Source organism: Onychomys torridus, chromosome 7 (assembly GCF_903995425.1).
Source record: "Onychomys torridus chromosome 7, mOncTor1.1, whole genome shotgun sequence".
NCBI lineage: Eukaryota > Metazoa > Chordata > Mammalia > Rodentia > Cricetidae > Onychomys > Onychomys torridus.
In genome coordinates, this window is record NC_050449.1 from 92028732 (window position 1) to 92053682 (window position 24951).

A 24951-nucleotide genomic window follows, 5' to 3' on the forward strand; every position below is an offset into this window, starting at 1 on the left:
CCAACTCTTCATCTTCCCACAAGGCTTGAACAATGAGGGCGAACATTGCTAGAAGAGTCACCTTCTCAGAATGAGGCCCTCCAGGGGTTCCATGGCGTCTGAGCAGATGGAATAGAAAGAAAAGAGTGTTCCTATCTGCCTGGTACCCAGCTTCATTCTCTTGAGAGTTCCTGGTCTACTGACTCTTGTACTGAACGTGCCTCACTCTGACCAGCATTCTCACCTCTGTGTGGTCTGGACTGCTTGGAGGCCATGACTTGGTCCTGTGGGGTCTGAATGTACATATGGCCAGAGTGCTCTGGGAGGGTCCCATCAGAAGCAGCCTCTGATGAGTCCATGTCTGGAATGAAAGGCCATGGTGTGCTTTTTTTTTTTTTTTTTGCAAGGCTACTTCTTGTGGGTTGTACGTCACAGATGTATGTTTGGATGCTTAACAGAGGTGGAAACTCCTCCATGACCAGCACTCGAGCCTGAGGCTGGGGAGCTCCCTTGGCTCTGCCTTCCCTCACTTAGAAATTACCTTTTCAATTTTGATTTCATTTTCTAACTGCTGAGAGCTACAGGTGATTTAAAAATATTTGTATTCAGCAATCTTGCTAAAAACATTCTGGTCAGTTCTAGAATTCTAAACCTTTGGATTATTTTAGATTTTACATGCATGATACCCTCTGCACTTGTGTGCCGATTTTCTAGACTATATATATACACCCATCCAGAATGTCTGAGTTGTAGGGAAGGTGTGTGTAACTACTTGGGCTACAAAATGTGCAACTTGAGGCAGCACCATTTTTGTGGATAACAATGTGAATGGAGACTTTAGTGGTTTTTCAGTTACCAACATTAAATATAAGTGGTTTGTGTTACACAGTTACTTCTTTGCCTCACAGCAGAGGCTGCAATGTGGGGTTGAAGAGGAGCATCCTTTTCTTAACAAGTTGTTTGCTACAGTTCATAGAAGTACAATAGAAAGTTTTCTTGGGCACATCCTTTCGCTTGATTGTCTTTGTTTTAAGTGGTTCCTGTTGAAGCAACATATATAGCTGTGCTTTTTTTCAAATATTGTTTCCTAGTCTAGATTTTAATGGTGTGCCTAATTGTGTTACAAATGAGGTCTTTTGACCATCCTCTTTATATTTTTCTATTATGTTTTTCTGCATATCCCTCTCTCCTTATTTGGAAGTGGTTAATTTTTCTTCATAAAATCTTCTTCACTACTGATTTGGAAGTTTCATATTTCAATTATGTTTTGGTTGCTTTATTTTGTTGGTCATCATAAAATTTTGAATATATACTTTGTTATCCAATAGACAGAAGTCACATTGTACATGAAAAATTAATATAAGAATTGCTAATAAGAGGTGTTTGACTACTAAAAGGGGAAGTGGTGAAGGAAGACTCTTAAGGGTACTGAGCAACTTGAGGAAGCAAATACTACCTCCAGAGCTAAGGGAGAGCCGACAAGCAATGAGCTCAGAAACATAGCTTAGCACCTCTGCTGGGCTGACTCAGACCTCAGGGGCAGCTGCCACAGCACTACTCTGTCCACTTAGCTAAGAAACTTTAAGATGGTGGACTGTTGCTAACACAGAGGGCCATGGCTGTGGTGGCAGAACCTGAGAGCATGGACTACCAGTAAATTATGCCCATAAACCATTCAGCTGAAGAACACTGCTCATCAGAAGAAAAGCTTGCTATTGCAGTAGCCCTCCATTGTCCTCTGTTGTTCAAGTCCAGCATCAGTGCTATTTAGAGATCATTTGAGGCTGAAAGGTAGAAATACCTGACCTTACCACCCTCACATTGAGAACTCATCCTCTTAGGCTCTGCTCCCACAGCCAAGGCCTCTGTGTCAGCAACAGCCTGCCAGATAGCCATGTATGCGTATATTTTCAGATGTATTTCTAATTGTATATACATGGAAATTGGGTGTGTGTGTGCAGGTGAGTCTAGTAGAGAGAGGGTGTCAGATCCTCTAGACTAGTCATTCTCAACCTTTCTAAAGCTATGACCCTTTAATACAGCTCCTCATGTCGTGCTGACCCCCAACCATAAAATTCTTTTCATTACTACTTCAGAACTGTAATTTTTCAACTGTTATGAATTGTAATATAAGTAACTGTGTTTTCTGATGGTCTTAGGTGACCCCTGTGAAAGGGTCATTTGTCCCCAAAAGGGTTGTGACCCATATGTTGAGAGCTACTGCTCTAGAGCTTATAGAGCCACCTGTGAGCTCTGGTCTCCTAAGATTAATATGTGCTCTAAATGCTGAGCCATCTCTCCAGCCCTACTGTTATATTTTTGTTGGCTTTTGAGACAAAGTTTTTCTGTGTAGCCCTGGCCATCCTGGAACTTGCTTGTAGACAAGACTGTCCTTGAACTCAGAGATCTACCTGCCTCTGTCTCCTAAATTGTTGGATTAAAGATGTACGCTGTCATGCCTGGCTCTATTTTTAAGTGTTACTATATCTGTAGTTTCTCCCATGAGGACTTGAATACTTTGTCAGCCTAATTGGTATGTTGTCCTTCTTGCTGATACCTTGTGACCAACATTCAGTTTGATATTCCCTAAGCTTCATGTCTGTTAATAGCAACCATAAGTGTGAGTTTTGTGCTTGGTTATCAAGACTCCACAGGGTTCCAGGTTCTAAAACAATTTTCTAGTTTTGGGGTGTTTTTACACCAGCTTGACTGTCAGACTGTATACACTCTAATAGCAGAGATTAGCTGTTCTTCATGCTGCTGCTAACTGGTTCTTGTCCTCACATGGTGCCTCTCCTCTGATGCATACTAAATTTGCTTTTCATGCTGTAACCTCCTTTAACTCCTGCACACTGCTTCAGTTTTTCTCTTTATATCATCACTAGAAACTTCATCTGTGACACTTTTAAATGAACCATGTTCATTGTTTAACTAGGCGTACTTGTTTGAGAATATTCCCCATAGCCTTAGATGTTTAAACTCTTGGTCACCAGTTGGTGGCGCTGTTTGGGAAGTTTAGGTGCAGCCTTGTTGAAGAAAGTACTTCACTGGGATCCAGCTTTGAGAGCTTAAGGCCTTAACCTACTTATAGTCCATTGTTTCTGGTTTGTACTTTCAGTCCAAAAGTTGAACTCTTAGCTTCTTGTTCCTGCAGCCCTGCTGCAACCTGTCATTGTAGAACCCTCTAGAACCATTAGCTAAAATGAACTCTTCTTTAAATTGCTTCAGTCATGGTAGTTTATTACAGCAACAGAAAAGTAAGGAATATACCAGTTCTTCATGGGTTTGAGGGATGGTAGGTTTTCCCCCATTTGCCACCATCAGTTTTGGGGTGGCTAATATTTATATGATACATTCTTTTTGGTGCTTTTCCATTTTCATGATACTTGTCTATTTAGGGAGAAATAACAATGTCATCATGAGGAAAGGTGGGTATCTTTTATTGTGAAAATTTGTTATTTGAAATAGAAATATCAGGCTGAGGAGTTGGCTCAGTCATAAAAGTATTTGTGTTGCAAATACAAGGATCTGAGTTTGAGCCTCAGACCTCAATGTTAATAAACAATAATAATGATAATAAAAATAATAAAAACAGGTATGGTGGTGCATCTTGTGTTCCCAGCACTGAGGAGGTTGGAGATTTGGATCCCTAGGGTTCACTCATCAGCCAATTTAGCCTACTGGATGAGTTCCTGGCCAGTGAGAGATCCTATCTCAAAGAAAAAAAGGAGGAGGGGCATCCTGTAGTCCCTCTTTTCACATATATAAAACACACACACACTATAGAAATATCTGCAAAAGCTTTATTATTCATCAAGTAGTTAATGGTTCAATTGAGATATAAACTAAAACATACATTGTAGTTGCTTAGCATGTGACCTAGTAGAGAGCTTGTAAACACCACCAAGAATTGAGAAAATGAAAGTACTACACACGAAGAGGCCATTGCAGTATGTTATGGAATGGCCTTTGGAAAAGATGACACAGTATCTGGACTGCTCTGTTCTCAGGATGCTGCTGAACACACATCTGCACAGCACCAGCAGAAACCAAAGACCAGGCTAGCTCACATTTGATAGGTAAGTTAGAGCTATGAGTATTACACACTATAATAAATAACAAATAACCTACAAGTTAGAGTGAACAAACACTATTGTTTCCTTCGTTGAGGCAAAATCCTGCTATTTAACCCAGGTAGGCCAGCCTCAGCCTCCCAAGTGCTAGGATTACAAGTGTAAGCCACCATACCCAGTTGGAATGTTGCCAGTTTGGTTTTTGAGACATGGTCTCACTTTGTAGCCTTGGCTAGCATGAAACTCATTCTGTAGACCAGGCTGGCCTTAAACTCAGAGCTCCACCTGCCTCTGCCTCCCAATGCTGGGATGAAAGGCATGCGCCACCACACCCAACTCTGTTGCTGTTCTTTAGATCATCAGAGAAGAGACTGTGAGAATGTTCAGTGTGTGAAGGCACTTTGCTGCAGGCCCTACCAGAACCTATGTGAAGGTGTTAGAACCAACTCTGTCACAGTTTCCTGTAACCACCACATGTGTGCCGAGATACATGTGCGCCCCCTGCTTACATCATACACAGAATAATAATAAATAGAAAAGAAAAGCATCATTGAAGACAATAGGAACACAGCAGGGAGTGTTGCCTGAGTGGGTGAAAGATGAGGGTGTGACCTTGACAATCACCCAAGAAACAGAACAAAAGTCTGCTCTTACAAACTGAAATGTGTAAAAGGCACTTTTTTGTTTGTTTGTTTTTTGTTTTTTGTTTTTGTTTTTTCTGAGACAAGGTTTCTTTGTAGCTTTGGAGCCTGTCCTGGAACTCGCATTGTAGACCAGGCTGGCCTCGAACTCACAGAGATCCACCTGCCTTTGCCTCCCGAGTGCTGGGATTATAGGCATGTGCCACCACCGCCCGGATTTTTTTTTTTTTCCAAAGATTTATTTTATTTATTACATTTACACTGTTCTGTCTGCTTGTATGCTTGCAGAGGGCATCAGGTCTCTTCATAGATGGTTGTGAGCCACCATGTGGTGCTGGGAATTGAACTCAGGACCTCTAGGAGAACAGTCAATGCTCTTAACCTCTGAGCCATCTCTCCAGCCCCGTAAAAGACACTTTTTAAATATGCAATTTACATATTTTCCTTTTAACATTTAGGCAACCCAGCCATCTCTTAGAACAGCAGGTCTAAGTTCAAAATTGTCTAAGAGAAACACAGAAAGCCCCCTTTTATCCTAGAAATCAACTGTTCTGCAGCCTGCAGCACCCAGAGTTCAGATGTAGACCTGGGTTTGTGGCTAGGCTTCAACTTCCCAGAGGTTTGTCCCTAGACCTTCCCAGAGTATTTAACTTGGGATACTTAAGGATATCACCCTAACATTGTTGCTCCTAGAAAATACACTGTAGCTTCAGTCAGAACCAGGGGCAAATGTCGAGGCTTACAAGCATCACAGGCAACAGCCAAAAGGGCTTTGGCAGTGTTAAGTCTGGGCAGTTTTGAGTTTGGTCACTTTCTAGTTCCACAAAAGAGTGCCCTCCTTTGGTCAGAATTGCCCAGATGCTCTAAGAACAGCTACCCCAACCCTGGGGTGGAGACGGGACACTTTTCTTGCATACCTTCTGGCAAGTTCTAAATGAGATGTGAACAATTACTTATCAAAGTGAAAAGTCAGTCACTACTGAGGTTTTGGTACCTCATTAGATACAAATACCATGATTTCTTTTTGGATTCAAACTAATCAAATTAACAGAAATAGTTTCTACTTTTACATGATCCCTGCTTTACTACCCAGTCATGCAGTTCATACAACATACACTCCCATCAAATGAATGTTCTTATTTAAATAACAAAGTACACACATACACTCTCTAACATATTGCTGATAACAGCTCATCGTCAGCTTCTGGGCTGTCCATCTGGAGTCAACTCATACCTGTAAGACAGGTTTGGACTTGTGTTAGTAATGAGAATGTGCGGCTGTAACAAGACAGGCAGCACGGTCTCCATGGAGATGGCAGAACCAACTGTCTGGGGATTGCTGGTCAGGGTTAGTTCTGCAGTTACAGAGGGCTGCAGGCAGACCTCTACAGTCTGTAATACCCGAGGAAAGGGGTCACTCTGTCTCCTACTGTTGGAAACCAGAGCATCTGAAACAATCCTGAAAGGGAGAAAAGGCTGGAGACCAGGGCAGCTGCCCGAGATGGTGTTCTCCATAGTTCACGGTGATAATGAAAAGGCACACTTACCACTGTGAAAAGCCCTTGATCAGATCTTCTTTAGATAAGTCAATCAGTACCTAAACAATCACAAATATTAGCACCATGTTAAATGGGAACACTCGAGTAAACTGGGCTCAGCTTTCAGCAGGTTATTATTATTTTTAAATGTATCCTTTGAGAATTGTATATATATATAATTGTACCCACACATGCCCCATTTCCCTCCTCCAGCTCCCATTAGAGCACTGCCATATGTCGACATCCCAACTTCATGTCTTTTTTTTTTAAACCCACTAAATCCAATTAGTGCTCTTCATATGTGCAAAGGCAACCTACCAGTGGCCATGCCCCAAAAGAAGAATGAGTTCCCCCTCCCCCAGCAGCTATTGACTGCCAGTAGCTCCTCAGCTGTGGGTGGAGTTCTCTGAACCCCTCCTCCATCCATCCATCAGAGTATTTTCCTTCATTATGGAGCCTTTCCAGACAGAATGCAAGCACTGGCCTCAGTGTTCTAGAAATAACTATTTCTACCCAGCACTAGACAGGCAGAGGCAGGTGGAACTCTGTAAGGTTTTTTGTTTTGTTTTGTTTTTGTTTTGTTTGTTTGTGTTTGTTTTTGTTTTTCGAGACAGGGTTTCTCTGTGTAGCTTTATACCTTTCCTGGAACTTGCTTTGGAGACCAGGCTGGCCTTGAACTCACAGAGATCTGCCTGGCTCTGCCTCTCGAGTGCTGGGATAACGGGCATGTGCCACCACTGCCCGGCCTCTGTAAGTTTTGAGGCCAGCCAGGGCTACGTAGTGAGACCCTATCTAAAAAAAAAAAAAAAGATCCAAAAGCTGTTCCTGTTTGGAACACAAATTTAAGATATTCAAAGAATATCTTCAAGAATTACAGATATTTTAACTTTCAAGTTTATTTATAAATATTATAAAAAAGAAAATGTACCCATAAAAATGAGCATAATACCATCTGCTTCATAGGCAGAAACTGTCAGTTTCATAGAAGTAGGAGTTACAGAGATGAAAACAGGAGGTAGTTATTAAAACGTAACTACAGGGGCTGGAGAGATGGCTCAGTGATTAAGCGCTCTGGCTGCTCTTTTAGAGGTCTTGAGTTCAGTTCTGAGCAACCACATAGTGGCTCACAACCATCTATAATATGATATGATGTCTTCTTCTGGCATGCAAGTATATATGCAGAGCACTCATGTATAAAATATAAATAAATAATTGAAAAATTAAAAAAATGTAACTACAGTACTGTATGAATGCCATGGCCGGGAGGTGGTGACGCATGCCTGTTATCCCAGCACTCAGGAGGCAGAGGCAGGCAGATCTCTGTGAGTTCGAGGCCAGCCTGGTCTCCAAAGCAAGTTCCAGGAAAGGTGCAAAGCTACACAGAGAAACCCTGTCTCGAAAAACTAAAAAAAAAAAAGAATGCCATGGAGGAGTCTTCTTGGCACATTCCTGGGATTATATTTTCCCTATTTTAAGTGAAAATCTGTTAACATAGAAACCTTGATCTTGACCTAATGCAATTCAAGTTTTATTTAGTGATTTATAAAAATAATAGGTAATACCAGAGTAGATGCCACATACTTACAGAATATTGAATTTGGATATTCTCAAGATTGTTAAAATAATGTCTACACATCAGTTTATATTTCTGTGTTAGGTTGGAAGCATGTGAAAACAAAGTCCTTTCAAGGAGGCTAGCCCGCCTTACGGTCAGCTCTAGCAGGAGCTGGAATGATTCCATCGGGTGTTAGGACACAAGGAAATGACAGCTACTTACTTTCCCCAACTCCTTTCTTCTGTGTGAGCCAAGAGGCCTACTGTTTTTCACTGCAACATCCAGTGACCTCTTCTGTACTTCTTCCATGGGAACAAAAAATTCAAATCTTTAAAAGTCAAAACATTAAAAATGAGATTTACATGTAGTCACTTTTGTTGAAAACATAGTGTTTCTTCCACTTCCCACTAAAACAAGAGCTGTCAACGTATAAAAGTGACAGAATCAGCACTGGCTCCTAGGCTCACAGTACCTGTCATCTAAATCCATGAAGTGTCAAGAGACTGCCCATGAGGAGCCTCTGCAATGCTGTGTGGAGGATGCTGCACCCCGACTCTACACCAACTGCAGTTTTACCGCTCTCCTCATCTGCACCAGCCAGAGGGACGCTTCACCCCTCTCTTCTGACAGCAGAGGGCAGGGTGCTTATGAGGTAGGCTTGCTGGAGTTGCATGGAAAATGACTGTGTCCCTCAGAGGACTGTGTACCAGCCTTGTCATAAACAGCCTCCTCAGAAAGGCACCTGTAACCTTACTTCTAGGTTTCTGTTTAGGGTGGTGTTTACTCACCCTGCCTTCAGATAACCCTGGCTTTCATCTTGTAATGGTGTGCCTGGCAGTGTTCAGGGAATGCTGGATGAGCTTTCTTGCAGTCTTTCTTGATGAGGATAGACATAGACCAAAGAGGACTTGGTTTCAGCCTTTCAGCATAGTTATGATTAATTAAAATAAGAGGAAACAGAAGATGTTCCAAACATGACTACAATTGTCTTGTCTTAGGATTGCAAAGAGGAGGACACCAAGAATACAATGGTTCAGTGGTTAAGAGCACTTGCTGCTTGTGGTGGTTTGACAGAAAATAGCCCCCAAAGGGAGTGGCACTATTAGGAGGTGTGGCTTTGTTGTGTCACTGTGGGGGTGGGCTTTGAGGTCTCCTATGTTCAACTACACCCAGTGAGACAGACCACTTCCTGTTGCTTGTGGCTCAAGATGTAGGACACTCAGCTCATTTTCCAGCACTGTGTCTGCCTGCACACCACCATGTGGCACCATGATGATAACAGACTAAACTTCTGAAAATGAAAGCCACCTCAAGTCAATGTGTTCCTTTATAAGAGTTGCCATGGTCATGGCGTCTCTTCACAGCAATAGAAACCCTAACTAAGACACTGCTCTTGCATAGGATTGAAGCTCAATTCCCAGCATCCACATCAGGTAGCTCAAGAGCATCTATAACTGCAGCTCCAGAGGATGCAACACCCTCTTCTGCACTTCTGGACTCTGTAGGCACTACTACAGATATGGAAGACACATAAATAAAAAGAATTTTAAAGTGCTTGCTACCACTGGACTCTATCATCAAAAGCAAGAAATGGGCTGAGAGCCTGCCTATCAGTTTGTCCTTAAAGATATAGACAAAGAGAAAGGATCTCTTTGCCTGCCAACTTTGTTATGTTTCAGGAGGGAAGACAGGCCAGAGAGCTGAGGATATGTACTATTCCACCACTGTGAACATCTTAATGTTTATCCTCTTAAGAACAGTAAATGTAAGCAGCTTTGAACACATTTTTGGATAAACCCTAGCAGCCCTTTTTTCCCCACTAAAAAGTATATAGGGGCTTCATGAGGTCAGACCACATTGTCCTGTTCAGCTCAGCCCCCAGGTTTCCCACACCTCACCCCAGATCTGGCAAGCTCCAGCATACTGCCAGTGTTTGGTACTCAGTACTATGAAAATAGGTGAGGTCTGCTAAGTCCTGTCCTACTCACGTCTCATCAAATAGAGGCTCCAGGGTCTTCCGCTTTACTGAGGTCTTCTTCCGACTTGCCCACCTCCTTTCTGGTAATAGGTAGATTCGAACGTAAGGATCAGCTCCACTGCTGGTACACCGTGTCAGGTTTCTGATATGCAGAGAAAAAGGGTCCCTAACTACTCATTTGGGAGAAGGCTGTACCAGCCACTGGGGAGTAGATGGGCTGGAGGACTAAAATCCTCTGTACTCAAAAGGCAAAAGTCTACAGAATTGAAGGACAAGATATTAGCTGTGGTTTTGTTTTTGAACACACACATTTTTGTGCTGTCTGGGATAGAGCCAAGTACTTTGTACCCAAGGAAGTTGAGGGTTCCTGTTTAGGAAGACCTACTTGCCATCGGCCACCCCAAGACAGTGGTGAGTCTGAGCAAAGCCCTTGACTTTTCAGCCTATCAGCACCAACAAAGAATGGCCACTCAACATACCCCTTTGGGGATTTTTGACACCAATGGCCTGTAGGTCTTTAAGTGACATTTTGGAGTACATGGCTCCTGCCATCACCCTAAACACCCCTGCCATAAGATCACCTGATACTTCCAAAGGACCTCCCTGGTCCCAGAATTTACCTGCACCTGTTGATTAGAACCCTGAGACAGTGTCGAAGACACACATAGCGCACTGTGAGCTGAATCTCACCCAGCCGTCGCTGACTAGGATCCCCATCTCTGTGGGGGAAAAAAAAGAGCTTGTTACAGTAAGAACTGTCCCTCTCCTTCACCTGAAGATGGAGAAGGATGTTCTATGTGAGGAACACAGACTTGTCTGGGTCAATAATTCTCTTCAAGGTTCCATCCAGCATTCAGTGTAATTGCCCTACTTCTCAGCAGAAAGCATAAATAAACCCTGCAATGGATTGGCCCTCATGTCATGGTTGCTTGTGGGGCTTGAGGGAATTGGGATTTTATAATGGTCTCTTCTGTCTTGTAGGGTTATAATGAAGATTGAATTAAATCATATAACATGCTAAGTCCATAGGAAGCACTTAATACATGGCGGCTACTTATGTAAGTCCACATTCCTAAACTCTTCATGTTACCCCACTGTACTCAGAATTCAGGAAATGTTTCTATGAAAGGAATCTTAACAACTGAAGTCACTATGTAGCCAGAGCTGTAGGCAAGAGAAGGGCTCTTGCCCTCATCCTGTGTTATTCTTATTAGTACAAGCTGTAAAGACATGTTGTGAGAAACCTGAACTTGCTCAGGTCTGTAAGTTCCTATCTACTCTTCCATTCAAGGACCTGCTTTTCATGCAAGTTATATTCGAAAAGATCAAGGAGAGAGATGCATACTCAATGTTGAAGCTGACATCTGTCATGTCAAAGCAGGAAGAGGCCAGGGAGTTGAGTGAGGACATGCTGGGAGCCAGCCTTGTTGGTGGCCATGCGAATGGGAAGGCAGGGCGGCTCATGGGTCTGGGTGACTTGATGGGCCCTGGAGAGTGGGGGCCTGGGACAGTCAGGAAGATGGTAGCTGGGGTCCTCTTCTTCCCCATGGACTCACAGAGTCCTTTGGCACTGTCCTTGCCTTTCGACTCCAGGCCTGTCTCTTGGGGCTCAGGCTCAGTGGCTGTGGTGGCAGCACTGGTGGTATCAGTGCTCTTGGAGGCTCCCTTGATGTCAGAGGCGAGGTCCGAGGCACATGTCATATCTGCAAGACCTTCTCCCTGGGCTGGGGCTTTGGGACCCTGGTGGGTGGCCACCTTCTTGATGAACAGCGGGCCTTTCTTTACAGCATCCGGTCCAGTATATGGGCTTCCCAGTTCTCGCTCCTCCACACGTAAGAACTGGAAGCAGATGACAGGGTTGTCTGTAGGCAGGGCCTACCACCTTCCTCCTTCCCCTTTCTCCTCAGCTGTCAATCAACAGGCCCTTTCTAGGGAATTCTGTTTCCAGAAATGAATATGGGACTGAAATATCTTCAGTAAAAAAGTAATCTAGAATAAAAATTCCACTGAGCAGCAAAGACCAATTAACAAGAGGTGTCTGTCTCAGCTTGTATTCCAGTTAAAGGGAAAGTCTTCCCCAAACTACCATCTATAGGACCATCCTCAAGAGTTTCTAGTTCATATTCAGACTAGCTATGGGTTTTAAAACCATTAAATTAACATAACAATGGATCTAGATTTGTAGATACTGTGGCACTCTGTTGGAGACAAATTTAAACCTCCCCAGCAGAGACCAGCCTTGATCTAGGCCATCAAGGATCACTGGTCACATTCATGAAAGCCACAGAACAGTCACTCTGAAAACACAAATGAGATGAGCAGCACAATTCATTGCCAAGATCCTTTTGTGGATCCTAGTGTAAAGACTGGGTTGCGGTTGTAGACGATGTGACTCCCTCAAACCTTTTTTATGATGTCACATTATTCATCTAACATGGAAAAAACATTTTACTCCCAAACTCCCAAAATCTTCAGACAACAGGATTAACAGATTACAATGTAAACATTTCAGGATGGAATGGGAATGTAGACATGAGAAAGACCAGGTGGGTTTGGAAGAGAGGAAATTAAAGATGGGAAAAATGATCACTATTAAAATAAAACCATACTGAAAAAGTAGTAAGCCAGACATAGCAAAAGGAAGATGGTTCTGAGGAAATTAGCTGGGAAGAGAAGGTAAAATTGAGGCATGGATCAAGGATAGAAGAAAAGTCTAGAATGGAAGTTCTAGAAGGAAGAATTAAACAGACGGGAGAGTCAGCGTTTGAAGCAACAGATGGTAGCTGGTACATTTTTATGAAAACATCTCTTGGCCCCAAAGAGCCTGAACTTTTGGCAGACTTCACAGCAACGTTAATAATACCCCTCGAGACCATTTAAGGCTGTACTCAACCTGCTATCCTACTGTGTACTCAGCCTGTTTAAATTTTCGTCCCTTAATGCAACATGAAGGAAGGAACTCTCTGAGGTTATCTTTAATGCATTAACCCAATGTGCAAATGAAGACATACACCTCTCTCCCAACTGCTGCAGTCAACAGATACTCAGTGCCGAGACCTGTCCCACCCCCCACTGAGAAAGCAGATATTTACCCGAAGCACCAGCCTCATGGAGATGAGACTGTCCAGGCCTGAGTGATCCAGCTGGAAGCGCTGCTCGAGGGTGAGGTCAGCACAGGGGAGGATCTGGCACAGAGGAAACTCCAGTACTCCCAAAGCACACTCCAGGTCATCATCCAGCACCTGGGCAATGGGCCAGTCACAAAACCAGGGCAGAGCTAAGCCCACTGTGCCACCACTGCCTCTGGTCCTGGTGAGTCTGGGCTTGCTTCAGTAAGTATGCACTGTGGAGCATTAGCCTCTGGTGCTATTCGGCAGATGGGAATGGCAAGGGGCCAGCCCTTGTACCTGCCTGGAGTCTAGGAAAGGGAGTGATGCAGAGGACAGCTGATCGTGGTCTGCACGAGGCCAGTATAGTGTACACCCAGGGCCAGCTGGGCTCTTGTGCTGCTGAATGGTAGAGCGCTTAGGCTCAGTCCAGGGCTCCAGAAAGATCCCACCCAGCTCTACCACGTGTAAGCCATGCGCTCAGGGACGGACGGTTGCTTTAGCTCATGTGCAAAGGAGGTCATTCTTCTGCAGATCTTCTGTAAGGGTTCGACTCTAGCACAGGGCCCTCATACTGTGTAACTACAGATCACTTGGACGAGAACTAAGGGAATTCATGGTTTGTCTTCCAGGCTCCTTCATGATGACCTTGGGCACCAGCCTCAAGGGGCTGAGGGTTTGTGGGGCCTCATACCCTCCCACACACTAGAGGGCTGACTACGGGTGGAACTGCCCAAGATACACAGAAAACTGTCTTCTGCCCTTGGCCTAGAAAGTTCCCAAGTGTCCCCAGAGCCCAGCTTCATGCAAACCTTCAGGCAGAGCTGTTCAGCTTCCACACTGTGCACAAAGAAGGAGAACACCTGGCTCCACACGGGGTCCTTGCTGTGGGGGCAGGTCTGAGAACAGAAAAGCAGAGCTCCTTTGAGGGCCGGGTTGGACATACTCTGCTCAGTGTGACCACCCACTGCCACGAGGAGCCAGGGCACAGTCCATGTGACATAAAAGGCATGGCTTCAGACCATGCCCCAAGGTAAACCCTAACTCTGCTGCCCCATCCTCAGCAGCATCACTTAGCTCTGCAGTTTTTAGGTTTTGAATGATAAGGCCATATTGGGAGGGGATCCCGAAGGCTTACTAGGCATTCAGTGTGGGAGAGTCCTTCATTCCGCCTCTCCTTAAAATGGTGGGAGCACAATTTCCTTATCTCAGGCCTACAAATGAACTGTCTTACCTTACTTGTAAAGGTCTTCTTGCCTACAGATAGCTTGACATATGAAGAAGGGTCTCTGCTGGCCTTATTCTGTAAGGGAGAAACCCACAACGTTGCAAGTAACGTTTTTTTTGGGGGGGGGCGGGGGCAAGACATCCCACCTTTCCCCATGTTCCCGCCTCCCTGAGGCATTTCAGTGAGTTGTAGGGCAGCCAGTGGCTCCTGCCGGGGAAAAATCTGCCTGGTGTCCAAGGCTGCACTATGGCATGAGCACTGTGCAGGACTATCTCTGGGTCTGGAGCTGCAGACCAGAGACCAGAACTGGAACAAACATGTCCATTTCCACCTCCCACTATGCCCAGGCCCTCCACCTTCTGGGTCCTTTTTATAAAATGGCAACCACTCTTGCCCAAACAAGGAAACCTGGAAACCATCACTATAGGACTCCAGGATAATGAATCACCAAACCTAGTACCTTGCACAGTAGACCCAGACAGGCCCAGGCTGTAGTCACTTCAGGGAAAAGGAGTCAGGGTCTCAGCTGTATTCACTTACCTTGGCAAACCTGGAGAGTTTTTTGGCTCGGTATTCACCATTCAGGTAGTCAAAGGGGTTTCTCTGCAGCACAAGAATGGGGTTTAAGCAACACGTGGGCATTTGGCTTGGATGAGCGTAGGGCAGACGGGCACCCATGACTCACCGGCAGGTTGCAGGCATTTTCTAAGAAGACCACAAGGATGGCAGTGGATTGGCCGCCATGGTCCTGCAAACAGACACCGCCCTCACTAAATACTCTCAGAGTCGGGAGGCAGGCAGGTTTTAGAAAAGTCTACCCTGGGCAGAAGGAAGCTAATGAACTAGCTTTATGTTGTGTGAGAACACAGCTGCAGCAGGCCAGGTTAAAGTTAGACACAGGCCGATGTCCCTGTGAAATTGGGTTGCAGGCCCTGACACAGAGCTCTAAGGACTCCATCTTTTCTGAAAATGAAGTCCAGAGGCTGTTTACTGAGAGGAGCTGCCCTGACAGAGAGAAGAGCCTGACTGACATGTTCTCTAGGAGATGAGCAACAAATGGGGGTTCCCTCCCCTGGCACACAGTAGGTAGAGGTGGGATGTCTCCCTTCCTATCTCTATTTAAACCATCAGGCAGAAATGGACTCTTCCTTCTCCTCCCCTGCCTGCACACAGTAGGTAGAAGCAAGTCTCCTCCCCCTGAGAATCCTTTCTGCGAGGGGGCCACTGCCACCCACTCACCTCCACCATCACTTCCCGGTCCCTGAGCAGTGACAGCCACTCACTTCCACCATCGCTTCCTGGTCCCTGAGCAGTGACAGCCACTGCCACCCACTCACCTCCATCATCGCTTCCCGGTCTGTGAGCAGTGACAGCCACTCCAAGCGCAGGTGCAGCCTCCCGCTGGTGGTGTCGTTCAGGACAAACCACTGTGGGGCAGGAGAAGGACAGGAAAGCTCAAGGATGGACATTGCCACTGAGAGTTCGGGACTGCTTAATTTTGAGACTAGGGAGAAAGGTTAACCAACCCCAAGGAGGCACAACGGACTCAGCGGGACCGGCAGATGTGGGGCAGACAGTTACACTTGGGAAGGAAAACCCAGGTCCAGCCCACCTTCCTCTATAATGTGACTTCCCTTGCTGAGTTCCTTCAGTCTATGGACATTCCCCAGGGAAACGTCTTCTAACTCCAGCCCTAGGGGGCCCCCTGTAGCCATCTGGGCCTCACCCAACTCTTGCCCCTGAAAATGGGTATGGACACAGCCCTGCACAGAGGGGACTTATCACATAGGGCCCGATGGCTGAAGTGACCTGCTAGAGCCATGCACTGAAAGGGATGTCCCTGGAAACCCCGAGGCGCTGGGTGAGCCTCCTCTACCTCATCCACCACTCTATTCATCATGACGTCTCCAAGGCAGATCTGCAGGCTGGAAGACAGGGAGAGAGTGAGCATTAACAGTGGCCAGAGCAGGCTCTGGGGGCCACACTGGACTCTGTCCTCAAATGGCCACCCGGACAGAGGTCTCATCCATCCCAGGCAAACAGTGGGGGACCATCTGCAGCTCAAGAGAAGGGATGGGCTAGCTAACCTTACGCTCCACTGGATTCCGACTATGGGGAGGGAGCGGCTCCCAGCCCCAGAGGGGACAAGCAGAGGTCTGCATTCATCACCTCTGGGTTTTTTTCAACAATACAGCTGTTGGCATATGGAGCAGGGTGATTCTTCATTGTGCAAAACTGTCCATGCATTACGGAATTTGACTTCCTGGCTGAACCTGTGCCATCCAAATGCCTGAGGCATTTTTACAGCCAGATGCCTCTAACTCGAAAGCTGGTAGCAGTGCCCTGTAAGTGGCACTAACTGATGATATATGTGTGAGGAAGCCAGGAACTCCCATTACCACAATGTTCCCCTAGCCTATCTGAGCCAAACCCAACCTGCAGAACCTGCCAGCCAGAGGGAGGAGGCAGTTCCTGTGTGACTCAGAAGTGTGCATGCATTCAACATGTACCCGGACTCAGCCCTGGAAGGCAAGCACCACAAGCCTCACTTTCCACCCACAACACTACACAAACTGTAGTCTCACCGAGAAGAAACTAGAAATGATCAGCACCCGGTGGTGATCTTTTATTTGTTCGTGTTTAAACATGTTATAACTCCATACTCAGGGAAACAAGCTGCCTGCTACAGGGGTACAGGACTCGAGTTGCTGCTTCTCCTGCCTCCTACTCTGAGGAATGAACAGCTGTATCACCCCATCATGCTCCTCTACTCACAGACAGGCAAAAATGCATCCTGGGCCCTCTTGTGGGAGGCTGGATCCAACTGCACTGTGTCCTTCCCTACTCGATAGCATACCACGATGGCCCCAGTCACTACACAAGCTCTACACCAAATTGTTTGTACAGAAAGGCAAATGTATTCAAGCATTCAGCTAGTGTCTTCCATGGGAGGGTGTTATGTGGCCACAGAGACGTTGGCAGTAAGTGTTTTATAGGTGGTTCCTCAAGGTGGAACCTGTCTAAAATAAAAAAGTGAGATTCTGCCAAGCAGCCCCGCAGGGGTCACCTCCATAGTCTTGAGTTCTGGGTATCAGCACATGGGGAGTGAAGGCTCTTTGAAGTGGAGCACCATCATCATGCCACCTGCACACTGGTCCAAATGGGACTCTCAGTGTGGACATGGGATCCTCTCTGTTCTGCCATTTTCCTCCAGGGCCTAGGTCAGAGCTGCAGATACCTGGGGAGTTTGTACAATGCTGGAGCAGACTGCCTGGTGCAATCACTCCTGTCACAGTAGCCATAGACTTAGAGGTCACTAAGCAGTGAGGCCTATGCCTTCTAAATGCCCCAGGTCCAGCCTTGTACCCCAAGCAGTGAAGAAGCTCCACAGCCCAGATCCCTACTCCTCACCTGCCCAGGAAGTCATCCTTGTCAGTGTCCTCATCATACAGGTCCACCTCCAGGTCCTGGCCAGGCACTTCGTACACCAGGAACTGCAAGGAGAGAGAAGCATCTTGCCCTGCAGGTCTTGACTCCTGAATCAGACCTTACAACCCACAGACAGCCAAAGCCCAGCCTAGGACCCTGGCCTTGTAGGTGCCTCAGGGCCTTGCCTATCAGGAAGCAATGGCCCTCCCCTGTAGTCAAGCAGAGAGGGCCAGATGCAGCACAAACATGCTATAACACGGTGCCCAGAGGACACTGGCTGCCATCTGCTCTGCCTCGTGCTGTCACATTGCCCTCCTCTGGGGGCTGCAGGACATAGGGAAACTAAGCTTCCCTTTCTCATCCTGCGTCCACTGCCTGGGACCAGATGTAATAGAGCATGTAGATGGTGTTGTAAGGGAAGGGGCAGCTAGGAGGTGGTCCTGAAACATGTGTCTGACAGGCTATGGGTTCTACCCATCCAGCCACAGGGAAGGCTGGGAGCTGTGGGCAGAACCGCCTATGCCCTGCTCCTTTCCTTCCATTTGAGAACATGCAACAGCTGATTCTGGTGGGGGAAGGGCAATGACAATGGGGTCAGGAAAGCCTACCTGTGAGCTTGCTAGACAGGGAAGGAAGCAAGAGTTACAAAGACCTACCTGCCCATTAGCAAGTCTCTCGCCCTACCATGGTTTCCCTATTGGTCCATGAGAGCCACTACGCTCATCATAGCCCAGGGTGAAGCCTGGAGACACTAGAACTTCCAAGGCCGATCGAAGCGAAGCTCACCTCAAACACTTCATTCCAGGTGGGGTTCAGGTTCTTGTAGATGGTCCTGCTCTGGCAGTGCTGCAGGCCGATGCTCACCTTGGCGTATGGGTCTGACTTGCCTCCGAGCCCTAGGAAGTTGTCCTTCTGGGCCAGCTTCTCAGCCTCCAGCAGATGAACTCTGATCACCCCCTGAGAAACACCCAAGTCCCAGGTCACAACTGCCCCCTTGACATGCCAGCCTCAAGTCTAGGATCCCAGGGCCAAAGCCACCAGAGGTCACTGCTGCCCCTTCCACAGTCTAGACAGAGATGGTAGCCAGAGATAACAGTGACCTAGCCAAGGCCGCACAGCAGCTGGTGGCAAGGCTCACTGCTCTGGTCTTCCCACACCCTCTTCTCCACACTTGACATGAACGGCTGATTCGATTGAGGGTGTTTTTGTTCCTCCTCCTTTCAGCACTTCTGTGAAAGCTGTACAAAAACTGACTGCTAGGGATCCTGCGGGCAGCATACTGCAGGCCCGTCTGTACTGCTGGTAGGTTCCTGTATGTATAAATGCCTCAACCATCACCCACCACAGGGCAGGCCCTTTCCCCACACTCCCACTGTTTAAAAGAAATGGAAAACAATTTGGAAAGTCAGTTCATGAGTCTTAGGGTATGCCTCTTTCCTAGAACAATACCTTTTTGAATATCAGTTACTACATATACATTTTCCTGGATCTACAAAACAACTTTGGGGAGTCTATCTGTGAGCACACTGGAAAAAACATAAAAAGATCTGTGCACAGGCTGCTCATTGCACTATTTTAACAGCAAAGTCCAGACACAGCCTGACTGTCCATCAACAGGGCTGGTGGTGCAGTGACAGTACCTCCCACTCCCACAGTGAAGCACGGTGCAGCCATCAGCAGGAATTTGGAAGGCTCTATCTGTACTGTGGCAGCAGGATTCTGTGATATATTTAGCAATAAAAGCAAGGAAGGGAAATAATACACTAACATCAAAGAAATGGGAACCACAATAACTACCACTTAAGGCCTTTTCCACTGTAGAAGCCTCCTAAACACACACACACACACACACACACACACACACACACACACACACACACACATTAAATGGAGTTACCCTATAACAGTAGAGTGACAATGTCCCTACCATCCTTCACAGGCTAACAAAAATCCAAGTGCCAGAAATGGGTTACCTCTATTGGAATTGTTGGCCTCACAGACTCCCCAACACTACAGGCTATTACCAGTTCTCTTGGTTACCCTCCAGAACTTGATAAGATCCTTGTGGTAATTTGAAAGAAAATAGCCCCCACAGGGCATGGCACTGTTAGGAGGTGTGGTCTTGTTGGAGGAAGTGTGTCACCGTGGGGGCAGGCTTTGAGGTCTTTTTGCTCAAGCTTCCTGCAGTGTGATTTTCAGTTGACTTCCTGTGGCCTACATATCAAAATGTAGCCAGCACCACGTCTGCCTGAACACTGTCATGCTCCCCATCATGACGATAATGGACTGAACCTCTGAAACTGTGAGTCACCCCAATTAAATATTTTTTCTTTCCAAGAGTTGCTATGGTCATGGTGTCTTTTCACAGCAATAAAAACCTGAACCTGAACTAAGAAGTTGGTACCAGGGACTGGAGTATTGATAGGCCTGACCATTGTTTGGAGGAATTTGGACTTTGGTACTTTGAATTTGGAAAGCAGTGGGATGCTTTAAGCACTGTTTAATGGGACATACTAGTAGAAGCATGGAAGACAGTGGTGCTAAGAGTTATTTGAACTATGGGAGGCTCACTCAAGTGGTTTCAGAGAAGAATTTTAGTATGTTGCCTAGAGATTGTCTTTGGTGAAGAAAATGGCTGCCTTTTCCCTTGTCCAAAGAGTCTGCCTGAGGCTAAAGTGAAGAGTTTGGATTAATTTCACTGGCAGAAGAAATTTCAAAACAACCTAGTATAGACTCTGTCATGTGGATATTAGTGGTAACTCTAATGAAGGTTTATAATGAAGAGGAGTAAGCCAAGCAGGATAAATTACAAAAAAATTTTGAGGAGAAAGAGCACCAGGAAGTGGAATGGAGCTGAGTCCTGTGTTCAAGGAGATAAAGGATTAAGGAATGAAATAAAGGGAGTGGTGACCTCGGGGCAAGATCCACCCAGCTAAGTTTCCAACTTGTGAAAAGAAATTAAAGAAAATCTTAGAGCCTGGTGTGGTGGGGCACAACTTTAATTTCAGCACTGGGAAGGCAGAGGATGTCAGATCACTGAGTCTGAGGCCAGCCTGGTCTACAGAGCAAGTTTTAGGACAGTAAAAGAAAGAAATCTGGTGAAGATGTAATTGAATAAGGGGCCATGTTCCTGCCCTAGCAAGCAGCAGAACTTGGCAGTTTCAGCCATGTGGTTCTGGCTTTAGAGTTAAGAATAGAAGAAAGGAATTATGGAATAAGGCCACTGAGGCCAGGAATGTGTCAGGGGTGTCCCTGAATAGAGGCCTAGTAGAGAGGCCATTGTGTTAAGCTGTGAAATTGAAGCCTGGACTGCCTTGGAGAACCCATGGGCTACCTGCTGAGGAGAGCTGCTAACAGGGAGTGGAACCAGCCCATGAAAATGAAGTGTGTTGCAGTCAACCCTGAACAGAGTTGGAGATCTGAAGAGTGTTTTGACATCAGATGTGGAGATGTAGAGTTTGGAGTTTGCCCAGCTGGTTTTTGGTCTTGCTTTGGTCCAGTATCCCCTTGCTATGCTCCCTGAGTTTTGGAATGGTAATGTATATCCTGTGCCATCATATGTTGGAAGTATGTGATCTGCCTTTTGATTTTGATTTTACCTGGTTGGGGGGGGGGTGGTGGTGGTGGTTATAGTTAAGAGATTGTCATGCATCTTAGCCATACATCTCAGAAGAGACTTTGGACTTTGAAACAATTTTGAGACTGTCATAGACTATGGGGACTTTTGAAGTTGGACTGAATGCATTTTTTTTGCATTATGATACCACTATAAATAAGTCTTTGAGGGCCAGGGAGTGGGATGTAGTGGTTTGAAAGAAAATGGCCCCTAAAGGTAGTGGCACTATTAGGAGGTGTGGCCTTGTTGGAGGAAGTGTGTCACCGTGGGGGCGGGCTTTGAGATCTCTTTTGCTCAAGCTTCCTGCAGTGTGACTTTCAGTTGACTTCCTATTGCTTGCAAGATGTAGCACTATGTCTGCCTGCACACTGCCATGCTCCCTGCCATGATAATGGACTGAACTCTGAAACTATAAGTGAGCCACCCTGATTAAATGTTTTCATTATTAGAGTTGCTGGTGTCTCTTCATAGCAATCAAAACCCTAACTAAGACAACCCTGTTGCTGAAAATATCATATATGTGAGTCATGGAACATGGAGAAATCAGGCTGAACTGAACAGGAAGCTTCATTTTCTACTGGCTGACTTTTATAGTGCTATCCATGCTACTGAAGGAGAAACGCAATCAGTTTTACCCAGCTGTGAACCCTGAAAGCTACAGTAAGGACTGGCCTGGCAATGCATGGCCCACTGGTGCCATAGTGGCGGCACAAATATCATAGGAGTAAACCACCCACTTTCTGACTGAACTATGGCCCACTCCACAAGATGAAATCCAAACCTGGGACCATTATTGGTTTCAAGAATCTATAGTTAGACAGGCCTCAGCTCCAGGGGACTATTCTGCTAAATGAATATAGTATTAAACTAACTCCCAGTGACTTATTGTTATACTCATATATTAGAGCATCTCTCAGCCCTCATCAGAAGAGCGTCTTTTTGCAGTAGATGGTGATTAATTAACACAGAGACCCACAACTCACCAAGGTCCAGAAAATGAGAGACTAGACTGCTCAGCCCTCAATGGGACTTCTATACCACAACCCAGCTCAGGGATCAGTGTGGAAGAGGAAGCAGAAAGATTGTAAGAGTCAGAGGTGGTGGATGACCACAAAGAAACAGCATTTTCCAGACATCACAGGGAGATGCACGTATGAACCCACAGTAATGTGACAGCATGTCCAAGACCTATGCAAGCTCAAACCAAACAAAATTCCAGGGAGTCAGAAAGCCAGGTTACAGCCCCTGGTAGGTTAATTCTCCTTCTAGCAACTATCGGTTGCCAGTAGCTCCTCAGCTAGAAGTGGCCCTTCATGGCTTTGGTGTTCATCTCCCCTCTCCAAAATATACTATATGAAATCCTCAGACAACTAACCACAATCTAAAAAGGAAAATAAGTGGGGACTATGAATATAAACAAAGATGAACACATATGACTATGTGTATGTGTCCACATTTACTAATGCTAAAATACAATGGAAAGAAAACCATTACTTAGGTGTGTGTGTATGCGGGGGGGGGGGGGGGGTGTCAGGGGTTGGGAGAAAGGAAGAAGAGGTCATGAGGCTCCTTAAAATGCAGTTTTGGTATTGGTCTCTAGAAACACATAGCTACATCCCATAATTGTAGAAAATTGAAAAGGAAAACTTGAAAATAGAGAACAGAATAGATGTAAACCTTCATGACCAGTTACCAGAAACACACAGAAGCTATCCCCAAAGAGTTCTAAATGTGGCAAATTGTCATTCCTAGTGGGATATTCACGTTTTGAGAATAGCATATTTTTAGGAATTCTTACATGAGTGAGACAGTGTTTACATTGTTACGGGGCTGCTGCATATGCAGTGTGGATGAAAGCCAGTGAACTGCCATGGGAAGACAGGACATCCATGCCTCCTCCCCAGGCACCCCATGTCCCTGAACTTTGCGTGTGTACTACATTATGTGCTGAGCATGAGCAGAAGGCCTGAGGCTTTTCACCTGGCAGAGGGTGAAAGGGATACGTTTTCCTCTTCTAGGACCCCTGACTGCAGCCCCTTAGCCAGTGCTACTTTTTGTAGGGCAGCCCCAGGGCAATCTCCAGGGGCTTCGTGGATGGACCCCAGGAAGTTGGGGGAAATGGGCTCAGAACCCAAACGATTCCTGTCCTGGTTCAACCACGAACCTTCCTTCTCTGTAGATCCCAAGGTCCTTTCCACACTGAACAGAGTCAAGGGAGCCTTCCTGAGAGAGGAAGGGGGACCTCAGGTGTCATGGAGTGCTTATGCACAGTTCCAACTGTAAGCTACACCGGGGACAGGAACATAGTAAAACTACATGGGTGCTGCCCCTTCCCACCCTTCCCAGCCTCTGTGGCACCCTGTGAAATGGGTTGCCATGGTCTCAAATGAGAGCATGAGGATTACAACCAATGAGCACCGTTTAGAACCCAGCCCTGGCCAGCATCCCTCCTCGGTGGCCTGATGCTCTGGAGCCAGCTCCCGGTACTCACACAGGGCAGTGGGAAGCGCAGGTTGGTTACATCCAGCCCCTTCTTCACAGGCACAGTCACACGGTTGGGCAGCACCAGGTGGGCAGCAATGAGGTCTTCTAGCAGGCTGTCTGATACCTCACTGAAACATCGGGGATGACTGGCTATGGAAGGGTGGCATCACTTCCCCATGCCACCTGCCCCTGTACCCATCCTCAGTGCTGGCACTGAGAGTCTAGCTTGGCAGAAGGCTCCACCAGAGGCAATGCTGATCTCTTTCTGACCAGCTGCTTGGCACAAAGCAGGTATACATTCCAAGACGTAGACATAGTGACCCAAGGAACAGCATCCTGCTTGCACTCCCCACCCCCAATTTAAAAAAATAAAAGGCCCTGCTTGGTTCCCAGGCAACGCAGAGCACTTTAAGAACAGATCCCAGAGCCTAGGTCAAGATTCCTATTCATACTCCCTAGTTCCCTGCCTCAGATGGGTGTCCCCATTCCTTGACCTCAGCGTCCTGACACAGGGCTGTTAACGGCTGCACCTGGAGTCGATGTGAAGGGACTGATGGGTACAGTACTGAGAAGAGCACTGAGGCCACAGGAAACAAGACCTAACAGCTGGCCACCGAAGCCTTTCTCTTCCTTGACTCACCTTCCCCCACAAGAGGACAGTACCAGAGCAGGACCAGCACACAGTAGGTGTGCAGAAAGTCTTTAAATAACAGTGCATGACTGCTTCAATGGGACAGCTTTATCAACCCCCTTGCCAGAGTTCAGGGGCCACCGTGGAGGAGGAGGGGGAAAGACTGTAAGAGCCAGAGAATGGGGCAAGTTAAGTGCCGACCCCTGGACAGGACATGGGGATCATGCTCATGACCTCAGAGTAGCTGTGGTTACCTGCACAGGACATACAAGATCAAAGCAGCCAATATGCAAGCCTAAAGGGGAGGAGCTCTCCAGGCCTCACCAATAACTGAGAATCTACTGGCAATGGACAGCTGCTGGTAGAGGGAGGCCCATTCTTGAGGCCCATTCTTGAGCCACTGGTAGATTTTCCATGCTTCAGTAGATGGTCCCACGCTCATGCACATACAGTCAGGGTTAACTGGACTTCATGGGTTATTTAAAATACAAATAAAAAGAGGACATGAAGTTGGGAGGAGGATGTGTTGAGGGGCTGGGGAGAATTAAGAGGAGGAAGTGGGTGATCGACAGACTTCATTGTATGCATATATCAGAGAGGACATTCCCAGTGAGCATATGTATGGCCCTCCTTGAAGCCTGGAGAGAGAGCCGATAGCCTTCCTGACTAGTCCAGCTGACCTTGCCTCCTGG

The 24951-nt window shown here is 46.4% G+C and overlaps 1 protein-coding gene across 1 annotated transcript in view; it reads right to left on the reverse strand.

The window, feature by feature from the left end:
- Positions 1-5150: 5150 nt before the first annotated feature.
- The window catches only part of Esyt3 (extended synaptotagmin 3), a 48045-nt gene continuing 28244 nt past the window's right edge, over positions 5151-24951 (reverse strand). Inside the window, exons 8-23 of the mRNA XM_036193549.1 lie at positions 23636-23756; positions 18315-18485; positions 17511-17593; positions 15976-16024; positions 15437-15526; positions 14785-14847; positions 14640-14702; positions 14106-14174; positions 13684-13770; positions 12857-13006; positions 11110-11603; positions 10385-10483; positions 9775-9906; positions 8009-8114; positions 6241-6290; positions 5151-5927 (exon numbers count right to left, since the gene is read on the reverse strand). Coding sequence (XP_036049442.1) covers positions 5891-5927; positions 6241-6290; positions 8009-8114; positions 9775-9906; positions 10385-10483; positions 11110-11603; positions 12857-13006; positions 13684-13770; positions 14106-14174; positions 14640-14702; positions 14785-14847; positions 15437-15526; positions 15976-16024; positions 17511-17593; positions 18315-18485; positions 23636-23756 — 1864 coding nt within the window. The 3' untranslated portion in view covers positions 5151-5890. The remainder of the gene's footprint in view (positions 5928-6240; positions 6291-8008; positions 8115-9774; positions 9907-10384; positions 10484-11109; positions 11604-12856; positions 13007-13683; positions 13771-14105; positions 14175-14639; positions 14703-14784; positions 14848-15436; positions 15527-15975; positions 16025-17510; positions 17594-18314; positions 18486-23635; positions 23757-24951) is intronic.